Source organism: Accipiter gentilis, chromosome 18, assembly GCF_929443795.1.
Source record: "Accipiter gentilis chromosome 18, bAccGen1.1, whole genome shotgun sequence".
Lineage (NCBI taxonomy): Eukaryota > Metazoa > Chordata > Aves > Accipitriformes > Accipitridae > Astur > Astur gentilis.
This window is the reverse complement of record NC_064897.1, coordinates 8915764-8942597: the sequence shown is the minus strand read 5'-3', so window position 1 is coordinate 8942597 and position 26834 is coordinate 8915764. Positions and strand designations below refer to the sequence as shown.

Below are 26834 nucleotides of genomic sequence, written 5' to 3'. Positions count from 1 at the left end.
CTATTGCCAGCTCTCTGTAGCTGAAACCTCTCTCTGCAGGGGCATTCCAAGTGTGAGCTCCAGTAGTTTCTCACTACTTTTCATGCCCACTAGTTGCCTTTATGTTCTAGTGGACTGCCACATAGGCATGGCATCCCCCACACGGATGTAGTATGCAGTGCAGCAAGCTCTCCAATTGGAAACTCGTGATAGTTATGATAGTATGAAAAGACATTTGTAGAACCTTCTAAGTATATACACACACTTAAAAACCCCCCAAACAACAAATTCAGCTGGTGTTGCAGTTTGTGTAGATGAACGACATAGACCTCATTACTATTCTCTGTTTGCTTTCCTAGTGGTACAATGTACAAAACCAAGCAGCAGAGAGCAAAAAATAGGTGCACATTTGTCGTCCAGTTTAATACTCTGAGGTGGTCTAAGGAATGCTGCCCAGCTGTTCCCCAACACCATGTAAGGGAAACTTTTACACAAGGAAAACTCATGTGCTCCTTAATGTCGCAGCACCTGTGATTCATAAGCTGTCACTGAACTGGAAGCTGTCTGCTTTGAAAGCGCTCCTCTCATCTTCTGCCACAATACCTCTCTCCTTGGGGTGGGGAGAAACATGATGAAGCCTCCTGGGTTTATGCAAGAGGAGTAACCCACACTGTGTTTTTTGAGAGGGGTTACCAACCTCTGTGCTTCGGTGCTGGACAAAGACTGCCAAGGATCAGATTTATATTTTTTTTATTGGTAAGGCCTGGCAGAGACCTTGACTTCTTAACTTTGGGTCAGATGGTTTCCACCAACCTGTGACAAAGGCCTTAGATAAAGGCAAAGTAGAAAATAGCTATGAGAGGCTTTGAGTGGTGTCCCAAAGCAGATGTGGCTTAAGATTTTTCAGTCAATCTCTCTAACAGACATTTCCAGAAGGGCTATCCAGGTTGACCCTAGAGTTCATGTTTAACCATTCAGAGGTAACTGACAGTAATTTGCTTTGCTGTCTAATGCATTAGGGCACACAGTAACAAGGATTCATTTGCTAATACACCAATGATATCACTGTGAACAAAGGTGTGGGATGTCATACTGCAAACATACAGAAGATTGAAAGCCAAGAGCAACGTTATAGTGATCCACAAGACTATTTTGCACTGGTCATTTAAATAAAATAATAACAAAGCAACAATCACTGGTCTTAGTGAAAAGAAGTATTGACATCTTACGCTCAACAGGAGGCACTTGTTTTCCTTGATAGCACCTAGGCAGCCCAGAAAGCCGGTCACCATGATGACTGTGCCAATGGCAATGACTAGGTTGGCAGCTGAAAGCGATGGAAAGCTGGGAGAAAATGTGGCGAAGTTTCCTTGCGACACTGACAGCCAGATGCCCACACCCAGCAGCCCACAGCCACATAACTGCAAAGAGATAAACCAAAGAAAAGTTTCACCGTTAAAATAAATGGCACTGGCTCCTTCCCCCCTGACCCTGAAAGGAAAGAATTTCTCAAGCAAATTTTCAGGTAACTGTTCTGCAGTAATGCTCTCATTGGCTTGGTGCTGAAACAAAGTGAAACTAAATGTTCTTACCTAGACTTGGTCATGTCACCTATACTTATAAGTCTATTCAAAAGCCACTGGATGGCAGAATTCTCTTTTTAAAGATTCAGTACATGAAACCAGGGCTACCCATGATCTCCCAACAGCACAACCCAATGCAATTTTTCCGTAGGAAGACAAAAAATGTTATTTGAAGGAATGCTCTATTGCACTTTATTTCTGCAGTCATCTACAATGTCTCAGAGTACCCAGCCCCCTATTTCCTCATCCTAGGGCAAGCAAGGAAGTCCTGGAGATAATTACAATCAATTGTATCATTTCAATAAATATTTGTCATAAAATGCCCAGTCCCAGTAATCAGGTTGGGTTTTAGTATGAGTTCTCATAGCTTTACTGTTGTTTGCCAGTGCTCAATGTCACAAAAAACAGATTTCTAGGTTTATTATCTACAGGAAGCTCAACTTCTGCTACTCTATCAGTGAGAGAACCTGAAGGAAATGCAAAGCTGCTAATAAAACATAAAATTAACTTCACTTTGCTTCTCAGTCTTAACAATACCATGTCTGGTTAAGGAAATAAGGTTTCCCACCCCAAGTCACAGGGCAGGTCTGCAGAACAATGGCCAAGTTGCACTACAGGGCGCCTAAAAGCTGGCCATCTTTTAGTACTTGCTCAAAATGGCTGTTATACAACTTCCCATCTGATCACTGTGCAGTGAAATCAGAAGCAGGAGTTGGTCGCACTTTAATTAAATCTGTGAGCTACTGAACAGTTACAGTTTCCTACCAAATCTAGCCTTTGCGAAGGTCAGAAATTAGATTCACATCACCTTCACTGGGATGGGGATCAGAGTACACCCCCCCCCCCCGAGTATTTTGCCCCAATTTACTTGGACCACTGCATGGGAAAACCAAACTAGCACCTAATCATTACTGACAGTGATATCCCAAAGGTGCTGGTGCTCATCTGTCAGCAGTGAGGATCAAGAGGAACAAAAGTTCTTGCCATCTAGCAGGTTCACCACACCAAGCCCACCCCATTGTGCTTGCATAAACTTACAACTTCTACTCAAATGGGAAATTCAATGTCAGAGAACAGTACCTCCACTAAAACAGTGTTCAGTCCTGCCTTGTGATGAGCACTAATTTGGCATGATGAAGAGCTACAGACCTAACTTTATGGGCAAATATCCCCACTTCTGTCTGAGGTGATTTTACCAGCAGGGCAGATAGTTCAGGGTACAACTGGCTCCTTTTGGGCTTGCTGCTTCACAGAACATGAAAGAAAAACTAGAACAGTATCTTCTTGCATTCATGTCACCTTATCTATGAGTCAGGCTTATATTTTCATAATCATATGCATGGCTATTTTCTTTTACTTCCCCTGTGACCCTTCTGTCCACTCTGAGCCCTCTTCCTAGTTTGCTTGAAGCTTTTGAAACTGCTTTGCTTCTAGGGAGATTCACCAGTTTGGTGAAGAATTATGACCAGGAGTAGGCCTCATGCAAGATGCTCACAGGCATTCCCATGGGAAGTGGACTAAAGTGTCTCCCAATGTACCAAGTCCGTAAGAGCTAACATCACACAAAGCATAAAAATACAGGGTTGTGTAAGCAGAGAAAAAGAATAAGAGATGGAGATTAACTATACTGCATTGGTGGTTATTTCCAGGCCCCCTTGCACCTAAGCATTAGCTTAGCAATCTGGACACCCCCCCCCCCCCCCCCCCCCAACTGTCTGAAGCTCAGAAGCACATGCATTGGGTGACACAGAGGAAATTTTCAGCATTCTTGTCAGGAGGCTGGGAAGCACCTTTGCTTCCAAAACTCAACACACAATAACTCCACAGAGCGAGCTGGGGAGCTTTACATCACTGGGTGTGGATAAATGTCACCACATCTGTTTCCTGTAACAGGGCTGGATGCAGCTGCAACATGAGTGTGTGTAGCAGGAAGAAGTCAAATAGCTACTATCCCTATGAGAAGACTGGTACAAAACATACGCACGTGCATGTGGCAGGAAAAGGCTATAAGACTTTAATCTCTTCCCCCAAATCTATCCTTTCCACTTAATAGTCTTGAAGTGACTTCTCATTGCCTTTCATGATATATCAGCAAGGTCAATGGGAACTTGGAGTAGTAGAGAACTGGGGGGGGGGGGATGCAAAACAGAAGCCTCCTGACCACATTCTGTTGCAGGACCCAGTGGGCATGACCACAGGTTTAAACTGTCTGCAGTTCATGGAATCAGTCACCCTATTGCTCCTGCTTTAAATTTCATCTACTGTGTCCTTGAATTGGCAGGTTTGGTGCCTCAAGCCCTCGCAGGAATTCACTCTGTGGCTCAGCTGCTTCAGCCTTTAGATGAGAACTGCAGGCAGTTGCTCAAGCTGCGACCTTGATGGTTCAGGAGGTTAAAAGCAGCTCTCACCATGCAACATTCATTTAAGGTTTTAAATGGCATTTCTAAGCTGCCAGGGCTGTACATTGCCAATAGCTGATGGCACTTCAATCAATGACTTCATGACACTCCATGGGTGAGACTGTAAATGTTTCCAAAGAAATTTCTACTAAAGACTGAAATTGTTCAGTGTAACTTTCCTTCAGAATCTGAATTTAGACTTTAAAGGTTATTCACAAACATGGAATGAAACTCCTTGGAGTTTCATACTCTATTAGGCTCAGAAATCACAGCCCTAGCTCAAGTGTTTTGAAAGAGGGTAGTGAATTCTGGAATCATCAGGCCAAAAGGCTTACAGAGGGAGGGCATTTAAAGGACAAAAAGCGCATGGGATCAATAGAAAGATCAGCCCATGAAGAGCTTCACCTCATTATCCAACTCCAATTATGAGGACAGTAGCAAAAGAGGTAGAATAAAGAAGCCCTTACCAGCATCTCGTTACCATTTGAAAAAAACCCCAGCACAATCCTTCACAGAGATTGTATATAGAAGAGAAAGGTGGCTAGGAAATTACTCCAGAAGGCTCATGTTTATGTTTATTTAGACAAAGTAAGAGGCAGCTAATTGCTTAGATGAGGGAAGGGAGAGCTACCTTCAAGTGTAGGAAATCAGGAAGGTGACAGGCCCATTGGTGCTCCATGGGATGGACATGAAGACAGAAAAGGACCAAGAGCAGAAGGAGGATCAAAGCTGGAGAGCAGAAAAATGGACAGATGGTCTCTGTCCCCCTGACAGTCTCAGTTCAGGAGACGCTCTATATATGCTTCCATACAGCACAGATCATTTCTTCACTTGCTTGTGGTAGCCACCCTAGTGTTTTGGTAAAGCCAGGAACAAAACACTTTGCTTTTTGGCAGAAGACCGGTCACCTACTCCACCTTCACCTTTCCACAGTGCCTCTAGCAGGGAAGAAGCATTTGACACTTGATGTGAAACGTTTGCAACAAAGGTCTTGTGGATTAGCAACACACCTGTGCTGTCCTTAGGCAGACCACTATGGAGATACAACTTGAATGCCAGACATCTGAACACGTTTGGAGAAGAGTCCTTTACAATGTGAAATGAAGCGGTATGTCAGCTGAGGCAGCAGACATGTCTGCATTTGCTCCTTCTTCCTGCAATTCTAATGTCCCGCTGAAGAGAACCATGGACTAACTCCTTTCCAACTGCTGTAGTGATTGGGTTAACGTGCCAAAGCGCGCACTGCGATTACAGTTCCCGTCAGACCTTTCTGACGACACCCATTAGTGCACTACTACCATTACACCATAGGATCTGCACTGATCACGCTCTCACCATGGCTGATTCCCAGGCCCACTGGGCAAGCTAAGGGAAGTTCTCCTTTTCAAAGATTTTTACCTCCCAAAGTAAGATTTCTCCATCCCTAAATTACACTGAAAGTTCAGATTACATTAAAAAAATCAGGTGATGGAGGAGCTATTGAAGACCAAGGCTGATCTATGCAAACAGGATTATCTACAATGACTGAAGAGAGTAAATAGTCAAGAAGATTTGCAAGAGATCTGATAAAAGACATGACATCCTAACAACTTCCACAAGGTGGCATCCCCTACCAAATAGCACTAACAGTTTAAGTCGATTTTCTTTTTTTTCTCCGCTCCAGAGCTCCTCAATTTTTGTGCTTTCCTCTCTGTTTTTATCTCTTTCTATAGAGTAGCAGTACAGTTGATGCTAAAATTTATGCTTTAAACTTTAGGTCCCAGGACAAATGCTTTTTTCACTCATGCTTCTTAAAAAAAAAATCCCAAATTCCACTGACTTGGGACTTAATTGCATACAACCATACCAACCAAAGCTAGCCAGAATTCTAGCAATAAAACAGCTTTCCCTGTCACTTTATTCTCTACCTGTCTCATTTCTTATACAATGTGAACACTGTAAAAATGCTCTCACAGCTATTTATTCTCATAGGATTCACCTCTTTCTGTTCGGTACAACTGAATCTGGAGGGTGAAAGCAGCAAAAACATATCAAGTCATCTTATTAATTCCTTTTCCACCATATAATTAAATAATATGTGCTGCTTGGTATTTAATTGTGTGAGAGTGATGGCACTGACATTCCTTCCCCAAGGAAATGGTTCAGCAGCATAAAAAATTTCACTGGATTTTTCTTCTAAAAAAATGTTGGCTCACATCTCTCTCATGATTAGAAATTATCATCCTCCAGGCAACCATCAAATCCTGGTGTTTATGTCATGAAGGTAACTGCAGAACCCTATCATAAAGTCAGTCACATACACAGATACACACACCCTTACTTATAGGGTAATTTCGTCGAGATATGGCACACATATTTTGAGCTTGAAAGCAAACAAAAGGAACACCAACCTCCCTCACAGTTTCTCCCTCACTTTGCTATTTCACTATCAAAGCCTGAATTCTCTTCAGTACCTCAACATCTATCATCATCACTGTGCCCAGAAAACATACAGCATTCTGGGAAACATTAAGAGTCTCAAATGCTTCAAGAGAAATTAGAACTCCAGATAAACCCAGAGAGAAAGAAAGCCAAAAGCAAGTCTTTCCCCATCAAGTGCTATGATCAGAGTGGGAAAGGGGCTTTTTTCTTTTATTCTGGATTTTTGAGCATTGTGTGAACTAGTAACAACAATACAAACTTTGACAATAGAGCATCATATCCAGGTTTAGTTGCCTTAACCTAAAGAAGATATAGTAAGAGTTTACAAGACCTAGGGAAGGACAACACAGATGGTCAGAGGTACGCCAAGACTGACATATTGTACAGAAGGAGACTGTGCACAGGATTATCTAGCCTGGGAGGAATTATTAGACAGGATGTGAATGAAATATTCACAACTCTAGAGGTCAGTATGAAAACCAAACAGCCTGTCTGTTTAATCTTTTCCAATAATAGGAACATGGGGAATATTAGCAAGCATTATGTAGTATATTTGGCTTCATGTAACTGAGAAGTAAATTGATAAATTATGCCTTACAAGAATTATGTATTGTGGCCACAATTTTCAGTAAGGGCTAGATAATTTTATTTGTTGGCAACAGCATTTGTAGTTTGTTAGCATACACACAAATAATGACATTTCATGCTTCTCGGAGTAAGATAATGCATGCAGAATCCAGCAAAACTACCAAGCAGCAAACAAGTTGGTGTGAAGAAGGGGTAGGATATGCCATTCTGATAAGGTTTATTAATAGAATAAATATTGATAGACTTACCCTTGAAGTAAGTCATTGAGCAGCATCAGGAAACAGGAATCTGATAAGGAAAGCACTACCAAGAGGAAAAAGGATGAGGCCATGCTCTTGTAGACTTTTGCCATCATTCCATCCCATGCACACAACGCGTAATGGAAAAGCCGCACAATTAGGTGTGTGAGAGAGGAAGAGTGGAGGGAAGATTTATTCTTGACATCAGACTTTCTACTGCTGGTTAAACACCAGGGGAGCTCTTAACAAACTTGGAATAGAGCAGACACATCTAGAAACCAACTGCTGAGAGACAACCACTAGGGACAAAAAGAAGCGGCAAGTGTCTCAGTTTGTACCTCCATTTTGAATAACATGCCCTGGGCCTTCTGTGGCCCAGTTACAGAGAATAGAAAGCTCCTCACCTTCCTCTGTGTTGTGTTAAAAAAGGTGTCCTTGCTTGAAGCAAAGATGATACAGTAAAAAATACATGGAACAGCTTAAATATGGCCCCCACAAAAATGGCCTAAAGCACAGGAGGTTTGTTATGAGGAATGACTAACAGCATGATTGCGAAAATAAGTGTCAATGCTGGGAAACGATTTCAGGACAACTGCAGTGACAAAAAGACACTCTGAATTAGGCTTTGACAGGCCTCTATTTAAACAATAAGTCAACAGGGAAATGACCTGCACCAAAAGGACAAGCACGAAGAAGCCATGTGGACAGGCAGAATGCACCACCTAAGCCTAGCACAGAAAGGCTTTTCAGTGTGCAAGTGGCTCTTAAAACCCTCCCTTCTGTTGGGGTCTGCAACACTTTGGAAAAGCTGCCAGTAATATTTTCCCTGTTTGGTAATCCTACAAGATAAAGGTTACCTATCTTAGCTCTTAGTTGTTGTTGTTGTTGGGGTGGGGTTTTTTTGTATGCTTGTTTTGTTTGTTTGGTTGGTTGGTTTTGTTTATTCAGTTTCCCCTCTCCTTCAGTGATGGTATCTTAATGAGCTCACAGGTTTCCTATGGAATCAAGCAGCAGCACATCTTGGAAAACAGTTTGAAAGGCTGCTTCCCACCATGCAGGAATTTTTAAAGAAAACTTCTATGAGACATAAAGATGGACATAATCTTCTTTAGCAGCCAGAAATCTGATTCAAAGACTCTTCAGATCAGCAGGAAGAGTTTACATCTTCTGTGCATTTTGGATCTGGTGCTTCATTTGGAAGCAGTCTGGTATGGAGATTCAGAACAGTAAGAAATACTGTTCAAAAAACCTGTCTCAACAGACAGGGCAATCCCTGTTCTTGTTTCAATGCACATTAACCTAAGTTTTGGAAGATACTAACTTGATTGTCCAGAAAGATTATCACCACAAATAACAGGATTTTTCAAACTATCGCAATGCATTAACTGCTCTGTTGAGAGCACAATATTAATCAAAGTGGGCAGGAAGGGGGGCAACTTAAAGGGGAAAGGGGACTCAAAGCTCAGCAGTAGAGCCATTCCTTTCATTTACTGTCAGACAGAGGTGCTCATCTTTTGCTTTTGCAGTATTCCCTCAGTTACAGATCAGAATGATTGTTGTGGAAGGAGGCAGGGATGGGAACTACATGGTACAGAACTACATGGGTTTTGCCACTTCAAAACAGAGATATACTTTCTGCAAATTAAGTTTTTGGATGCCACTTGCCATCTCTGGATTTGGGTGATTCGTCCATCTCTGGAAAAGGCTGGTGCTTAAAGGAGATTTTCAGGTAAGCCCAGATAAATTTTCCTGCTCTGTCTTGATAATCCACAGGATTAATTAAAACTGGGGTTTAACAGCTGAAAATCTCAGAGAAAGTCTCTTGCAAAGCAAGATCATCTTCTGAATATGATGCAAAATATAGCAAGGACACCAAAATCTGAGAAGTTCTTCAGCTATAGACTAGAAAATGAGAATGGAGTATGGAAGTGGGTGAATATACTACTTAGTGCTAGTCCCATAACAATATGGCAAAGATTGAAACTCCTCTATAACATTCCTATGAACTGGACATTGATGCAAGACAAAGGAACTATTTTGATGTCACCTTTGAGTCTAGTGCTGTAACAGCTGTAACGACAGCCTGTGTGTAACAGACAGTACAGAACTGGAATGTGTGCAAATGCTGAACCTCCTTAATTCATCTGCCAGAGAAAGAAATTATTCTCTTCCTTAGAGTCATTCCCCAGCAGTATGCTGGGATGGTCCTGAAAAACTGAAATGAGGTATCAGAGAGAGACTGGATGATGGGACAGGGTGTAGCCTCAGCAAGTCTGCAGATAAGCTAGGAGTGGGTAATACACCAGACAGCAGAGCTGCCATTCAGAGAGACCTGGACTGGGAGAAGAATTGGGCAGGGAGGAATCTCATGATGTTCAACAAAGTGGAATGCAAAGTCCTGCACGTGGGGAGGAATAACCTTATGCACCAGGACAGGCTGGGGGCTGACAGCCTGGAAAGCGGCAGTGGAGGGCCTGGAGTCCTGGTGCTGACCACAAGCCAGTGATACAACCTCATAGCAAAGGCAGCCAACAGCATCCAGGGCTGCATTAGGAAGAGTGTTTCCAGCAGGTTTGAGGGATGTGATCGTTTCCCCCTACTCAGCACCGGTGAGGCCACAACTGGAGTGCTGTGTCCAGTTCTGGGCTCCCCAGGAGAAGACAGACATGGGAGAATATGAATAAGGGAATGGAGCATCTTCCACAGGAGAAGAGGCTGAGAGAGCTGGGACTGTTTATTCTCAAGAAGAGAAGGTTCAGGGGATCTTATTGATCTGTATAAATACCTGATGAAAGGCACTGAAGAAGAGGGAGTCAGACTCTTCTCAGGAGTGCCCAGTGATGGGACAAGAGGCAATGAGTACAAATTAAAACACAAAATTCTATGCAAGACAAAGCCGCCTTTCTTTATTTTTGTGGGGTTTTTTTGTTCGTTTGTTTGTTTTTAACCTGTGAGGGTGGCCAAACACTGGAGTAGTGTTCCCAGAGAGGTTGCGGAGTCTCCATCTGTGGAGATATTCAAAACCTGACCCGACACTGTCCAGGGTAACCTCTTCTAGCTGACCCTGCCTGAGCAGGGCAGGGTGGACTAGATGATCTCGACGGGTCCCTTCCTACCACACCTATTCCGTGATTCTGTTAAGGAGATACACTCTCAGATCTCAGTCAATAACTGCATTCCAGCTGTATTCTCTACTATGCAAACACACACTTTTTTTTTTCCTCAGTACCCAGTGTCTGCCTGAACAGGTAAAGAATAAGCCCCCTCTGTTATTCACAGCTTGTGTCCAACACAAGCACAGCCCTGATTTGCTGATGATTATTGTTAATTATTAGGTGGTAAACATCTTGTTCATGAAATTCCTAGGTGATAAATTGTCAGTAGTTAAAACGTAAGTGTGCAAAAAAGTAGCAATAGAAAGGGACTTGGAGAGACTGGAAACAAAGGATAAACTTAAAGGAAACATACACCTGCAGAATTACATTCCCAAATACAGACTTTCTACAGGATGATTTGGAAAAAGTTGATATAAAAAAGCAAAGTGTCAAAGCAAATGAGACATTAGTTTGGATGGCAGTAATTCTTCCCCCAAAACTTCACAGCTGTTTTGAATGGCATGCGCAAAGGCAACAAAGGGAAACACAACAAAACTGTCCCTGTCCCTGTCTGCAGCTGTGAAAGGTCAAATTTAGTTGTGCCAACGTCAGCATTATCATCTTTTTGTATACAACACACAACGCCCAAAGTGTAGTAGGTAAGAAATAAGACTGAACATTTGAAGGGGATTTAGAGATGATATACAAAGAAATATTAAAATGTGTAGAACATAGTTAAGTGATAGTTAAACTCAGAGGGCAGGGAGGAGAATGGGGGCAGAACTTGGAAACAGTATTAGGTCGCTAGGAAAAAAAAAGATCAAAAATTATAGATCAACTACAGACTCCTGAAATCAGGACGGGCAGGACCCTACCCATTCATCTACTGGATGGAAAAACAGACAAAGACCAAATAGAGTTCAAAATATCACAGATAACATATGTAAAATCCAGAGAATAACTAATACAGAAGAAGGAATTATGTAGTCACTCCACAGAGGAGACCTGGTCAGATGGGTATTTAACATATAATTCATAAAGGCTATATAATTTGTAAAGGCTATATAATTCATAAAGCCTATAAAGGACTTGTGTGGTTCCTACAGAAACACTAGCCTTATGCATATATTAGAATGTGCAGTTATGCTGTCCTTGATAACAGAGTTGACAACAAAAGTTCGTTTAAAATATAGTAACTAAGCATTATACATCATCTTCATATTAAACCATTTTCTCATTAGTGAGCAAGAGGATAGGAGCAGAACAATTCTCTAAGCAATTCATCATAATGAATGAAAATCCATCAGCCTAACAAAGCAATTCTGAGCATTAAGCCCTATTTCCTAAACACACATAACTGTAAAGATATCTTTCTGAAATGCAAAGTTTGGGGATTAAATTCAGTCTCTCTTTCATTCTTGCAAATGAACCTATCTACAAACACTTCAAGCTGAAAACAGGCAGCAAATTGCAATGCTGTCTTTTAATGCACCACATTTTGAAGCTACTTGTCAGAAGATGTAAGTTTAGGGCTTTTTCCTATGTAATATCATTAATTTAAAATGGAAATCTGCCATGATTTTAAAACGCTTTTATTTTATTTTCCTAATTATTTCCATAAAGTTACTTTCACTTGAAATGAGAATCCAATCTGAAAACCAACTGGACAGAAAGATCTCCTGAATTCACCTGCCCCACAGAAACATTCAGGTCTGAATTTGATAGCAAAAGCAAGTACATGTTGCTGCTTAATCCCATTAGACCTGCAGAACAGAAAGAGAACTGAATTTTATTCTTCCAGTTCTTGGAATAATGAGAAGAATATTCTACTGCAGTCCTTCATCCCTGTGCAAGCATAACAAGGAACAAGATTTGTACATGTTAGCAACCATGATTTGGCTAATAAAAATATTTTTGTCTCATTATTAAAACCTCTTTCCAAAAACATTTGATTCACAGACTGAAAACCAGCACTCAAGGCTTTGGAAGGTGGAAGGAGACTTCTCAACTACTTTTGTAGCTATCAGCAGGAAGAGAATTTTACCAAGACAGTTTTCAGAGTAACTATATATCTGCAAGAGCAAACAGCACATCTAAATCACAGTCCAAATTCCAGTGTATGAAATCCCCAAGAGAAATGTATCAGACAAGACAAGAAATCCTATTTTATTCCATTGAGAGTAGAGAGAAAAACAAATGGAGTCATGATCTGTTCAGTTCCCCCAGTGCTCTAAAGCATTAAAGCCTTTTGAAAACAGAACTGTATGGCTGTTTAAAACCATATGCTAAATTCATACGTTATGTATTTGCACAAATGCAGGGGCATGTATCTGCAGTATTTTCTTCTGAGATGTATGTCCCTACCTATTTATTCAGGGACACTTTCAGATTCTGGTCAGTCCACCATCAAACATACATTTACAATGTTCAGCATTCACGGGCATAATTTCATGAAATCTAGGCACCTCTGTTGGTCACGTGTTATTAATCTGTCTCTTTTTTCCTGAGCCAATTCTCCTGAAGCCTCTTTATCCTCTTTGTTTATTTTAATCACAGCTGCTTAGTTCTGTTCTATCTCTTAATACCAAATAAAAGCAGTAGTAACAAAAAAAAATAATCAGATGTTTCAAGGACTTGGGAGGGGCAACAGTCAGCAACCCTCATCCAAATTTGTCTAAAAGGACTGAGGATGTTTCCAGCCCTGAAGAAGTTACCATGACTTAAGATACTCTCTTGAAGATGTACTACAGGGCACAACTAAGAACACAGCGTCTCAAACACTTAGTGTTCTCCATCAGCTCAAAAGATGCTAACAGGGGCTTAAACTATGTTCTGCAAATCCACTTGTATCCTTCTCTTTCAGCTGTTGGAGGCCCTTCTGAGAAAAGATGCAAGGCATCAGTGTGAAGAAACCACCTACAGGAGTTTTTGTAAACCAATCACGGTATGTGTGTGAAGTAAGTCTTGTGCTGACTAAGTCAGACCACCATAAGCATTTTTCTCTTCGTCAATTTGTATGTTTAAACAGCACAAAACTCTAGGGGATTCACTCCCCTCCCTAATTCATGCCATCTTCTGGCACCACTGATACCTGACTAAGGAGTACAATTGACTTCCAGTTTTACTCTTTTATGTCAGATAGTAGCATGGCTTCTACTTCCCAATGACCTTGTATTGTTTAAACTTTCAGTAGAACTAACACACCAATACTAAAATACAACAGACAACAGGAACAAAGGCAGGAAAACAAGTTGTTTGCTCTCAGCACTATCTCCTCTTCTTGGTATTGAAGTAAAATTTTGTTATTAAAAATAGTGATGATAATAAAAGGATGAATGGTTTTGTTCAGCATTCATTAGAAAAAAAATAAAAACCAGTAACTACATTAGATCTACCAGAGAAAAAATTGTATTACAGTTGACTAATTCAGTGCAGATTTCATTTTTCTTTGGTAGTATTCAAAGCTACCCTACCTCTTTCTGTTAGTATGTTCTATTTTGAAGCTACTACCTGGTAAATAACATCTCCCAGTGGACTGGGAGCACCTCCTCCATATTCTTAATACGCTGGCAAGAGGTCTTCAATTAAAAAGATGTTATGTCTTATCCATCCACTGCCTGGATCTTCTGTATCTTGTTACCTTCAGTCTTAGAAAAGCTGAGGCAGGTGAAACCTTCCACCTGCAGCTTGCTGGAAATACAAGGCTAAACATGATTCTCTTCAGAGAGACTGTTAATAAGGACTGACGTTATAAAGGGACCAGATAAATAAAAGGGGTAGAAAAGCAGCTATGTGCTACGGTGAGGAGAGTTATAAGCATTAGAGAGTAGACAGATGACAGGTCAGTTAACAGAATCTCACTTTTCCCTTCTGTCCAGAGATCTGTGTTAGGGCAGATCTCTGACAATCACAGTGGCTCAGGAAGAAACATGAAAATTCAGCCATTTACAGGTGGACAAATACTTTTGCTATCCCAAAGCAAACACAGGACAGTGGCATTAGACCACTTAACAGATACAGATGCATGCTGCAAATTGGCTTTGAGTCCTGCATCGCTTCCAAGAAAAAACACTTTAAAAGCTTTCATTGACTTGTCTGAAAGGAGACTGTAGGACTACTTCTTGTTGAAGCAGGGGAAAAAAAGGAAACACTCCACTTCTTATCTAGAATGCTTTAACAATATGTTCCTGCCAAAACCACCACAAGAAGAAAGAACCTGCAGAGCAACAGATGCCAGAAAGGTTTAGTTAAGGGAATATTGAGGTCAGGTCTGACCCTGCTCAGTGTTGATTAACTTCCATAGTCCAGCTACCATCAGAGCAAATCCAGCTTCCCATTATATCTGCCTGTATATTTAAAGATACTCCTTAGTATTCCTGGAGCTTTCATTCACAGAGCTTTCATATGGAAGGAAGGATCAGCAAAGACCAACTTTAAAACATTTAGGAATTATCTCATAAAAGAGAATTGTGTTATGGGAGTTCTTCAGATTCCAATTCTGCCACATTAAAATAGGCAGAACTGAAGCAAAGAACAGAGTATCACAAAAAGGATGAGAAAGCCATGGGTCTGCATTATGCTATTTTTTTCATACACCATGACAAAACAATCTTCATATCAGAAAAGCTAGGCAAGAAGTCACTTTTGCCAGATAAAAGCTGTGACATTATCTTGATATCTTAAATGCTGGAAAAGAAGAGACTGGGACAAAAGAACATCTAGCAACCAACTCTAAATCTCAGCAATGATCAACAGCTCTTGCAATTACTGTAACTAACAAGTGAGTATTCATGATGTGTATACATTTAGTCTGTAGACAGGCACTACTAAGAAAACAGACAGCACCATTTGCGATGCAGTGATTTCAGAAGAATAGAAGGAAGTAAACCTTAAAGTGGCAGCCCTAGAAAAGGTAAGAGAAAGCTCCTAGAACAGGAGGACAAACAAGGCCACATAAGAAGTGGAAGATAAGCTCATGTATCTCGTTTTTCCACAAGCCAGACTGAGGAGAAATTGGGTCAGCAAAGAAAAATCCAAGGCCTAACAGATTCACGACTGATAAAATAACTTCAGATACTAACATGAAAGGACTCTGCAAGCAGTACGTACGACAGTGACACCCAATGTCCCTGATACCTAGGGAAAAGTGCAAGGAGTGGCTGTCTTATCTGTGTTTTAGATTGTCCTTTCCCTGCTACATGTTCAGTCTGCTAACGTGACCAACGGATGAAATGTTTCAGATGGCAGGCATTCTGTGGTTTCAGTGCCTTTTACCATCTAAGTGAATCTAGCGTGAAGGAGAGGAAAGTGCTGCCCATTAGAGTCCAACTGCACTTCAGTCTTCCCAAAGACAAATGCAACGGATATAAGTGTACAGGAAAACACGAGACTCTAATGGAAATTTACATTCTTGAAAATATCTTAAACAAAAATAACTTGCCATACAATCTGTAAGGTAAAGTTACAGGTCTTGATTCCCACAGTAACACATAGAATCATTGGGTTTCTGCAAGTTCTCCACAGACTTCCCATATATTCTCATTTTTGGGGCTGGATTAGGTTCACAGAAAATATTACCAGAAGTAAGGAAGACTGAGTGAGACTGGTGTTGGCTCGTCCTTCCCTCTCTTTCAGTGAGCCTCTCTGTCTACCACCCAAGCTCAAAGACAAAAGCTGCTGTTTTGACAGCATTACATCTGAACATGCTGACAAGACTGCAGTGGTCACAGCTGGGAAGTGCTGGGACTACAGAAGACAGTTCCATCCCACTGTACATTCTCCGACAGATTTCTTTGTATCCACTTCTGCACGGATCAGAACAGTTAGGGAGCTTTTACACCAGCCAGACTGAGAAGAGTAAGTGTGTTTCATTTTGCAACTCAAAAAAACCTCAACAATCGACAGAGAAGGTGATCACCAAATGAGCGGCAGTAGCATAGAACAATGTCCCATAACTCTTTTGATGACAAGAATTACAAAGTGTTCTGATTGCTTTCTTGTTACTGGAAAGAGCAATAAATAAATAAACTAGTGGTAACTATATTGAGTGAAATATATCCTCAGCAACTCATACTCACTTGACTATGGCTTTGCACTCAAAATTAATTTGGTTTACTTTGTACTTTTACCTAAAAACAGTTTCATAATGTGACTGCAGTTAAAAATGCCCTTTCAACAATCAATGAAGATAACAAAAAGCGCACTTCATTATAAACTGTTCCAGAATAAGATAAAAAAAGCTTTTGGCCACCACATCATGTAGGACATCTCCCAATCTTTTATTTCTGCCCTGCCACTTTCACACGTGTGAAAGCCAAAATGTACCAAATACCAGTAACGAAAGGTAAAATGCAAAGCCCTGTCTCATGGGCATATTTTACTGCTTAAAAGACTCAACTACTAGTAACAACACACTGATACTACCAGCAGCATCACTATTTGAGAAAATCACTACCTATCTACATCATATGTGCACAGCAAAAGAAAAGCAGCATTCAGATTCTGTAAGGAACAAAAATCTGTGCCCACGGGATCCATCTAGGTATGATGCAGTGAGACTACTCTTAAGGGCTCAAGTGTTCCATGCCAACACTGAATCAATGTAGTATTTCCTATGTGTGATTCTTTCCACGTGCAAAAATACCCAGCAGTTCTCCAGAGTGATTTATTTATTTTAGCTTACAGGAGAGACATACATCTTCAACAACTCATACTCACTTGACTGTGGCCCAAAATCACTCTGCCACAGAAGACATAATGAAACCTGGATTCCTATAGATTTGTGACTCATGACTGGGTTCTCCGCTTTCTGATCCATTGTGAACTAACGTCTGTTAATGCTTGCCCTCTTACAGGGCATGTAGAACCACTTGCTCATGTGTGGATTCTCTGGGATCTAATAAAGTTGGAGTTCATTCTGCAGGCTTCCTCTAAGGGAAGCAGGATCTGTGTCCACTACCCAGTCACATCTTCAGTTTTATTTCTGTGCCTGCAGAATTCATTAAAATGTAAATTATGTTCTACCGAAAAAAACACAAGACTCTTAATGGAATTTCATCCATTGCACTACACAGATATCCAAAGCAGACAACCACTTTGAGCTAGTCACGATATACAGTGAAAGTTAGCCTCAAAGGTCATCTCAAAAAGTAAACACACTAGGTTTGATTTTTCCTTATCCCAGGTGCTATTCGTTTGGTTTATGGACACATGCTTGACTCAAAAACTTAACAGATGGAAGGAACTAAATCCTTCAAGTGCAGCCTAAAAATACCTCCCCATTTCCCTACCTCTAATTCTTTACTCACAAGTTAACAGCCCCTTGAGCAGTTTTTTCCTCCCATTTCTGCAGGTCACCTCTAAGTAAGCTATCAAGAAACCAAACATCTTAGGTACAGAGCAGACTGCTCTTTTAGTAAGTCCAGGCTGTACTCTCCATTAATCTCTCTGGCTTGCCTGTTACTAAGATCAAGCTCTCTGATGCACTTATCCTGGTGTCAGAAATAGTTAATGATTAACCACTGAGAAGAAAACCAATGAATTATTGTCATAGGCAATGACTTATGAACCCCTCTTTTAAATATACTTATTCCAAACAAAGGATTCATCGCCCTTCTTGGTATCTTATCCAACTTTGTTACGGAAAAAGTTAACTGATAAGAATCTAACACAAGACTACCCAGTAGTCACTCTTTACATCTACAAGCACAACTGCAACGTTCCATTACTTTGATTTTTACCAAAGTCAACTGCCTTAGTTGTCAAGCTACAAATATATTCTGTAGCTATGGGATTGGCTAGACTCACACCTGCTAATGTCATATGCGACTTCGTATTTTCATACTCTAACAATGAGACTCAAATGGAACTATTTGGTTACCAAAATGGTATCTGTGATGAAGAGAAATACACATATTTTCAACTTATTCTTCAGCAAAAAGCCTCACTAACCTGAATCTAAACTTCTAAATTTAGGGCAGTGTTGTCTTCAACAGGGATCTGAATCAAGAACCAAACCCAAAGAAATAAACAAACCTCTTACAGGAGTCTCACTCTACTGCATGGAAAGCTTCAGCAGCTTACACGGGAGACCACAATTCAAATCCCTACTATTGGCAAAACAGTTAGAATTTCTCTGTTCTATAATTTTATGTATTTCCTAAAGCACTCTAGTTAAAAGTCTCACCATCCTGGGGTGCCTGTATAAAGAAACATGCGCACCTTCAAAAAAGACTTAGGCCACCTAGAAGTAGTGTTCATTTTGGATATGCAGAAAGTTAATAACAGCATCCTATATAGCCCACAAGCAGAGAGAGAGATGATTGACACATACAAGTTTTGTTGTCTTTACATTAAAGTTGCAGCATAAAACTGCAAAGCTATATTGCAAAACATGTATCAGGTGGAAATAGAATTGGAACACAGCCCGCTTCAGAATGCATGCTGATCTAGACCACTGAAGGTAATCTGTATTCCACCTCTACAAGTAACACGACTCATGCAGATAGACAGACAGATAGAAAACAATATAGTACAGTTCTAATGGGATGAGGCTCTGTGTAAAACAAACTGGCATGAATTGCACTTGGACCCTCCCAGCCATGTTTTCATTTTTCCCAACAATCTGGATACTATATACAAATTAGTCATTAATGGGAGCAAAGCCATTATTGTACTTAAGTACTGTGACTTAAGGGAGTCACAAGCGTTCTATTATTTCTAAAATACAAGATTCCCCACATAGAAGATTAGATAATAACACTTCCTACACTACAGAGGTATTTTCTTTCTCTAATTACAATATCCTTATGAGGAAAACCAAACAATTAAAGTACCAGAATAAATCAGAGAAAAGCTTAGAAACAAAAATAGAATACACAGAGTATGAAATAAGAAAACTCCCTCCATCTTATCACCTCACACATTACACTTTTTTGTGTGCATTTTTTGTGATTTTTTTTTCTACTTGTGTGGCACTTTTGCAGTGTCTACAAACTTTAAGCATAGAACCCCCGAAGAGGTAAGCCATGTCTTTTATTTTCAGTTATGCTAGTCACCTTCCTGAGCCTTACACTGGGAATCATCTCAAAGGACCGCTCCTCACTGAGAACAATTTCTGAGTGGCAGTCTTTTACTCCCTGGATTTTCTTGATGCTCCTCTTCTCAGTGCCATTTTGTGTGTCTGTATTTTGGCCTGTTGTTTCCATGGCTTAAACTAACGTTCAACACTAGCTATCAAGAGTCATTCTAGCATGGTAGCTCCTTGATACCAATGATAGTTTCACTGGCTTTACACAAGGACAGATATATGATACAAGCCATGTGCATGGCTGAGGCCTGTGGAGCCATGAAAAGTCTCTAAAATAAAGTAAAACATAACTATAGGCTCCTAAATCCGTGTTTGGATATCTTTGTGAGTTTAAAACACAAAGGAAAGAACACTCTTCATTAAAATGAAATTTTTCACTTTTCTTGAGAAAACTCCAAACTATTTCAGGCTAAACTCATTCTAAGCCTGGACTCACCACCATCTTTTTTCCTCCGATGTGTAGTTTGCCCAGGATGATGTTTCTCCCTTACGAAGCCAGTGGGAATGCACTGCTGTACACAGTCTCCAAAAACTGCTAGTCTTTTACAAACAATAGGAAAGTTTACTGCTGTGAAGGAAGTATGCTTACTTGTCTTTATTGGCTGCCACAGAATACCTCAGTGTGCATGTAACAGGACTAGTGGATTCTCTGGAAGGTGACAATTCATAACACCCACTATGTGGAAATGTATTTGTTTATACAGCTCTACATGACAACAGACGATGGAGCTGTCAACATCACTTTTTGAACTCTCGCTGTCTTATGGTATGTATCCTCCTATGGTTTTAGTGACTGACTTGCATAGCACAAATTCAGCTGTCCAGAAATGGCAATTTCCAGAGTCAGAGGTTTATTGACATTCAACTTCTCACAATTTTGTCTCTGGGCTTCCTTTGTAGTCTTCCTTCCAAGCCTGGTATACCTGCAATGTCCTTTCCCACATGGGTTTGCCAAGTCATCACCCTTTATGCATTACAGCCCATCTGGAGGGACCTTGGGTTGTGCTGAGTCTGCTCATGTACTATATAGAGACCTAAGAATTATCTATGATTATGCACAGACAACATACGCAAGGCACAAAGATGAATCACAGACCAGTTGAGGTTGGAAGGGACCTCTGGAGGTGATCTGGTCCAACCCCCCCTGCTCAAGTAGGGACACCTCAGGCCAGGTGCCTGCCCAGGACCATATCCAGGCAGCTGTTGAGTATTTCCAAGGATGAAGACTCCACAATCTCTTTGGGCAATGTGTTCCAGTGCTTGGCCGCCCTCACAGTAAAAAAAGTGTTTCCTGATGTTCAGTTTGTGCCCATTGCCTCTGTACTGTCACTGGGCACCACAGAAAAGGTCTGCTTTTTACTCTCCCTTCAAGTATTTATATACATTGATTGTATCCCTGAGCCTTCTCGTCTCTAGGCTAAACATTCCCAGCTCTCTCAGCCTTTCCTCATATGAGGGATACTCCAGACCCTTAATCATCTTCTTGGCCCTTTGTTGGACCCTCTCCAGTATGTCCATGTCTCTCTTGTACTGGGAAGTCCAGAACTGGACACAGAACTCCAGGCGTGGCCTCCCCAGTGCTGAATAAAGGGGAAGGATCACTTTCCTCAACCTGCTGCCAATACTCTGTCTAATGCAGCTGAGGATACCGTCAGCCTTCTTTGCAGCAAGGGCACATTGCTGGGTCCTGTTCAACCTGGTGTCCACCTGGATACCCAGCTCCTTTTCTGCCAAGCTGCTTTCCAGACGGGTGGCTCCGGGGTTGCTCCTCCCCAGGTGCAGGACTTTGCACTTTGCCTTGTTGAACTTCATGAGGTTCCTGTCAGCCCATAAAAACCATCTCCACAACATGATTATATTTTGGTTGAAGCAGAAGGAACTCACCCAAAACTAAACGGGGGCTCTCTGTAGCTAAAAGCGCAAGCTGGTACATTTTGAGCTAACCAGTAAGGGCCACCAAATGGGCCCTAAGCAACTTGTTCTTCCTACAAGGGCACACAGAGACAGGTCTGTCACTCACATACAGTCACTCTAATGGCTTAGGCAGCCCATGAAGAGCTCATAATCTGGCAAGCGTAAGAAGGCAGAAGACAGAAAGAAGAGCTGCCAGGAGCCACATCTGAAAGCTTAAGCAACACATAAACAAAATCTCCAAATCTCTAAGAATAGCAGTGTTTAAACAAACTGAGAAAAGCAGTTCTACCTATATCAGAGGGATGTGTCATTCAACCCACACACTGGGATTAGCTACCTTCTTATACAGTCAGGATATCCTGTTACTGCATATGAATCTTGAGTTTCCTTTACTAGTTCTGTAGAATTCATAATAAAGTTCCAGTGGCTGACTATAAATCTGTGCAGTGTAATTTGCCTGCATTAGACTCCTTGTCATGATAAAATCATTCTGGGGACATGTTCTTACATGACATCTCAGTACTGACTTGCCTCACACAAGATATCTGACGGGAAAATCTAGCTAATCCTAAACTGCAAGCTGTGCTATAGATTTTAATACAAACATAGATTACATGAACACATTGACTAAAATAATCTTTCAGCAGAGAGGCAGTCTTGGGCTTTTGACCTTTCCAATCTCTATCCAGAAGCTTTCAAAAAATTTTTTCTGTTCCACAAGTTAAAATAGCTTTTGCTTCAGCTGGAACACCCCAAAACACAACCCTTGCTCGCCTATCTTCCTATATGCTTCCATCTCTTTTGCCACATACATCGAAGAGGAGCTACAGTGGCCTTCAGTTATTGTTGCCAAGTGTGAACCCCATCCAGCAAGACCTTAAAGTCAGGAAAGACTCACCTAGTTCCCAGTTTGACTTCATATGTGCTGACATGTTTCTCCAATTATCCTCTGACCTCATACACATTACAAAAATACAGAAACCTAAGCAGCGATTTCTTTGCCATTCACAATGCATGTCTGAGTGTGGCTTGAGCCCTGTGCCTTGCCCTCATGAACTCCTAGCTCATGCTTTTCTATACAAATTGGAATACAACTGAACACAGCTCTCAGGTATAAAATGGAAGGCAATAAAAAAAATTAAGTTGGTGCTGGGTTGTGAACAGTCCTCTACTCCTGTGCAGAGTCAGACCATTTAGCTCAAACCACCTGTTATTTAAGTTCACTGTTTGCATTTGCAGCAGGTCTTGATCTGAGGATACGCAAGTAAACTCTGCAACAGCAACTAACATCACCTCCCACAGATTAGCAGCTGGTATTCTTGCATGGCTTTGTATCTACCTCGTGCTTAAAGGGCAGTTCAGCCACCTGCAAGAGGCACAGCTCTCGTCTGTCCATCTGCTTTAGGAGACGTGAATGGGTACCAGAGTGCTCAACAGTTTGAATGAGTCTGTAAACTGAGTACCAAATAAAAACAAGAGCATAGAACAATATATGTTGAAAAGACTCACATACCTGCACTCCAGACACAAAGTCTAGCTTTGCTTACTCTGAATATAAGACCATGAACGCCACATGGTTTGCAGCGGTGACAGCTGGAGAGAGATCTCGCTGCTCTCCCCAGATGTGGAAAAGGAACACTCTGCTATTTCTGCTAGGAACCCTTTGAAGTGACCTCTGTTCTCAGAAATGCTTTTCTAATGTGTCAGGGTCAATGCAGATTGATTTAAGTCACAGCTATTTAAACAGCCAACTTCAATCATCATTTAAATCAAAAGCAATAAACTTTGAATAAGTCATGGATTTTAACTCTACATTGCTTTTGTATCCTTCACTCAGCTTCCTTCCATAAATATTTAATGCACCTTTTTGTCAGGTCAGAAGAGAATCTATGTTTATACACTTAGTCATCTTTTGTTGTTGTTGTTACTATGTTATAAAGCAGTGAATGATATGTTTTTATTTCCTATTTGATTATTTTTTTTAATTCATGGTAACTGAATTTTGGTAGAAATTGGAATTTGATCAAAAGCCACAATACAACATTTCAAAAATATATGCTACTAGTTACAGAGTACTATGTCTAGTGTGCTATATAGATAAGAAACCAGGAGAACTGCCAAACCATAGTTTTCATTATAAGTGGATTTATTTAACAGTGGATGTATTACCTGTAGTTAATGAACTGAACATTTCTGATGACCAAACTCTACAAAAACATAGAAACTCTAGCTCTTATATGCTAATACCTCATTCTCTTTATGTCTGCTTTTTCAGCTACCAGTTTTTCAAGTACTGAATGAACTAGATGTTGAGAAGAACTAAATGAATAATCTGAAATGAAAGCTGCTGCTGTCAAAAACTTCTTTAGGCTTTCAGTCAGCTTTGCTTTCAGCTGCTAAGACTTCTACCAAGTTTTTTGCAGAAACTGACACCAAGTATCCACTCCTTGAATATTTTTATTTAACTTGCATTTTCAGAGATTATAGTCTTAAAATGTATTGCCAAGATTTCAAACGGGTTTCGTTTTTTAAAAGGAGTTAAATTAGAAGGCCTTTTTTTTTTTATCTCCTCCATCTTAGAACAGACTGTTAACATCTAGCAAAAACTGGAGAGGACTCTCTTGCCAAAACATAGTAATTCTTTATGTTGTCCTTATTCTTTCAAGTTCTTCTCCTTTTCAACGAATAAAAATTATTTGCACTTTCTTCTTTAAAAAAGCCCGTCTCCAGTAGTAGTTGTGCTGGAAGGGCACAAAGATAACAGATCTGATGCTATAAGGGTTCACACTACAGTAGGAATGGAACAATATCTCTTCATACCACGGTCAAAATAGCAGCATGAAATGAATATCACATGCAAATTCACTCAGCTATAACAAACAAGGAAATATATTTCCATAAAAAGCAGCAACCAGGGAATAAGAGTAAAGACATTAGTCTGTGCTGGTTCACTAGACACCTTGGTCTGTTAGGCTCCTCTCGCACTGTTAGAACAGCACTGTTTCAGTTTCCTCATGTGTTTTTGTCCCAGATATAACTGTGACGATTGTGCAGTCCTACCTCACAAGTTACTCTCTGTCCCTTAAAAATGTAGACAAACCAAATGCTCTAGAAACACCATAGCATTTCCACAAGTTAGCAATCCGTTCATTCACCAATGAGGTGAAAATCCTTCCTCCTTCCCCATGCCACAGACATTCTTGCTACTTCCATTTTTGCATTTCATTTTTTAATATATCCATTTCAGATCCTGCATTAACCAGAGTTGTTTCCCATATGCAAATAAACAAGAGCATGAAACACTGTATTTTACATGCAAAAATGTGTCTCATTTTGATCACACAGCCTCTGAACCTGAAAAACCTAGTAGTAGGGAATACGAGGGTGAGATTTCATAAGGGACTACAATGCTTGTACGTCATAGTTGTCGTGGTTTAACCCCAGCCAGCAACTCACTCCCCCCCCACCCTGCAGTGGGATGGGGGAGAGAATCAGAAGGAAAAAAGTAGAACTCATGGGTTGAGATAAGAACAGTTTAACAGGACAGAAAGGAAGAAACTAATAATGATAATAACAACAGTAATAAAATGACAATAATAATAATAAAGGGATTGGAATATACAAAACAAGTGATATGCAAATGCAATTGCTCACCACTCACTGACCGATGCCCAGTTAGTTCCCGAGCAGCGATCCGCCCACCCCCGGCCAACTCCCCCCAGTTTATATGCTGGGCATGACGTCCCATGGTATGGAATAGCCCCTTGGCCAGTTTGGGTCAGCTGCCCTGGCTGTGTCCCCTCCCAACTTCTTGTGCCCCTCCAGCCTTCTTGCTGGCTGGGCATCAGAAGCTGAAAAATCCTTGACTTGGTATAAACACTCCTTAGCAACAACTGAGAACATCAGTGTGTTATCAACATTCTTCTCTTACTGAACTCAAAACGTAGCACTGTACCAGCTACTAGAAAGAAAATTAACTCTATCCCAGCTGAAACCAGGACAATAGTGAGAACAAAAATAATGAAATAAATAATTTTTTTGCTTTATTGAATTCTTGCATTGTTATCAATACTATACATTTTATTAGTTAAGGTATCTCACTTGTTTAACTTATATGTCTGATATTAAATAATTGGTCCTGGCCATAGGAAGCAGTATAAAAGCTGTGATCACAGGTATGGTCAGGAACAGAAGGGGAACAAAATGGAAAACTCCAACTGACGGTTCCATTATGCCATTATTAACCTAAAGAACACTGTAGATTGCACTGGCTCAGCATGTGTGAGAAGCAAAAAGGGGCACGTAAATGACAGACTTTGTGGGTTTTTCAAATAATAATAATAAAAAAATCAAAGTTACATAAATAAAGCTTCAATACCCATCTCAGCAAAGTAGCAGTACATAATTGAAAGTGTCACTCACTTGTTTCACAGCATTAATGGAAGGTGTAAAATGAAAATTCCTACAGTTTATCAATGTGAAGTGATAATTTTACTTCACAATTTTTTGTGGAATATTTCCTGGAGGCACACATTATTTGATCCTGAGATGCACCACTCCTTTCCCCCCCCCAAAAGACCATCAGAATCATTCTGGCATATGTCCAGTATGTTTTAGACACTAAATTAAACCTCTGTGATGACCTCTAATACTTTTCTTCTCCTTGCCTATTTCTCTAAAAGTAGGTATGGTAAGGCTTGCACCATCCTTAGCACTGAGAGAATGACAGCAATTTCCCTTTGCACAGTTTAAAATAGAAATACAAACCTTGCCAGAATGATTTGAAAGCACTGGCAGATGGATGAAATATTTCTGAATCTGCATCGTGTAACATTTGGCAGCTAGCATGACTACTGAACAGCTGACTTTTATGCAATGACATTATTAATTATATCTTCCTTGCCAAACAAGCACTGTAACTGAGCCTTTGCAATATTCTTTCATTAAGCAGTTCATGCATGTCTGCTAAACTGATCATACGGTAAGTAATGTAGTCCTGTCCCACGTCTACTAAAAACATCAGTTTGATCCAGCCAAACTACCATCTGACTGCAAGAACTACTCCATATGGGCCAAAGACAGCGTGGTAACCAGAAGGTGGTATGTTCCACCCGTCTCATCAGACATGGGACAACAGCCATTCTCAACATTACTCCTGGCTTGCCAAGACCACCAACAATGCAAGACAGTCATTCATGCCTACTGACTAATTTGCATAAAACTCACCTGCAGGCTGAAATGTCTTCATTTTGGACATTTTCCGTTTAAGTATTTTTAAAAATTGGAATCAGCAGAAGCATCTCAGAAGTCCATGTACGCCCGCAGATATACATTAACTGAGCTCTGATTTGGAGTGTGCAAAATTAACTCAATGAAAAGCCAGCACTTGCTTCAGGAAATAAAAAAGCTGACAGAAACCATCAGGAACCTATTCCTTACTGCCTTGACCCTCAATATTCTGCAAACATGGCGGTCCTTCTCACTTCAAGCCAACGTAAGTGTCATGGTTTAACCCCAGCCAGTAACTA

General features: G+C 40.6%; 1 protein-coding gene across 5 annotated transcripts in view; it reads right to left on the bottom strand.

The window, feature by feature from the left end:
* The window catches only part of TSPAN9 (tetraspanin 9), a 188808-nt gene that overhangs the window by 7193 nt on the left and 154781 nt on the right, over positions 1-26834 (bottom strand). For all 5 annotated transcript variants that reach the window (XM_049821920.1, XM_049821922.1, XM_049821923.1 and 2 more), the window contains one exon: positions 1209-1400. In XM_049821920.1, the coding sequence (XP_049677877.1) occupies positions 1209-1400 (192 nt within the window). The remainder of the gene's footprint in view (positions 1-1208; positions 1401-26834) is intronic.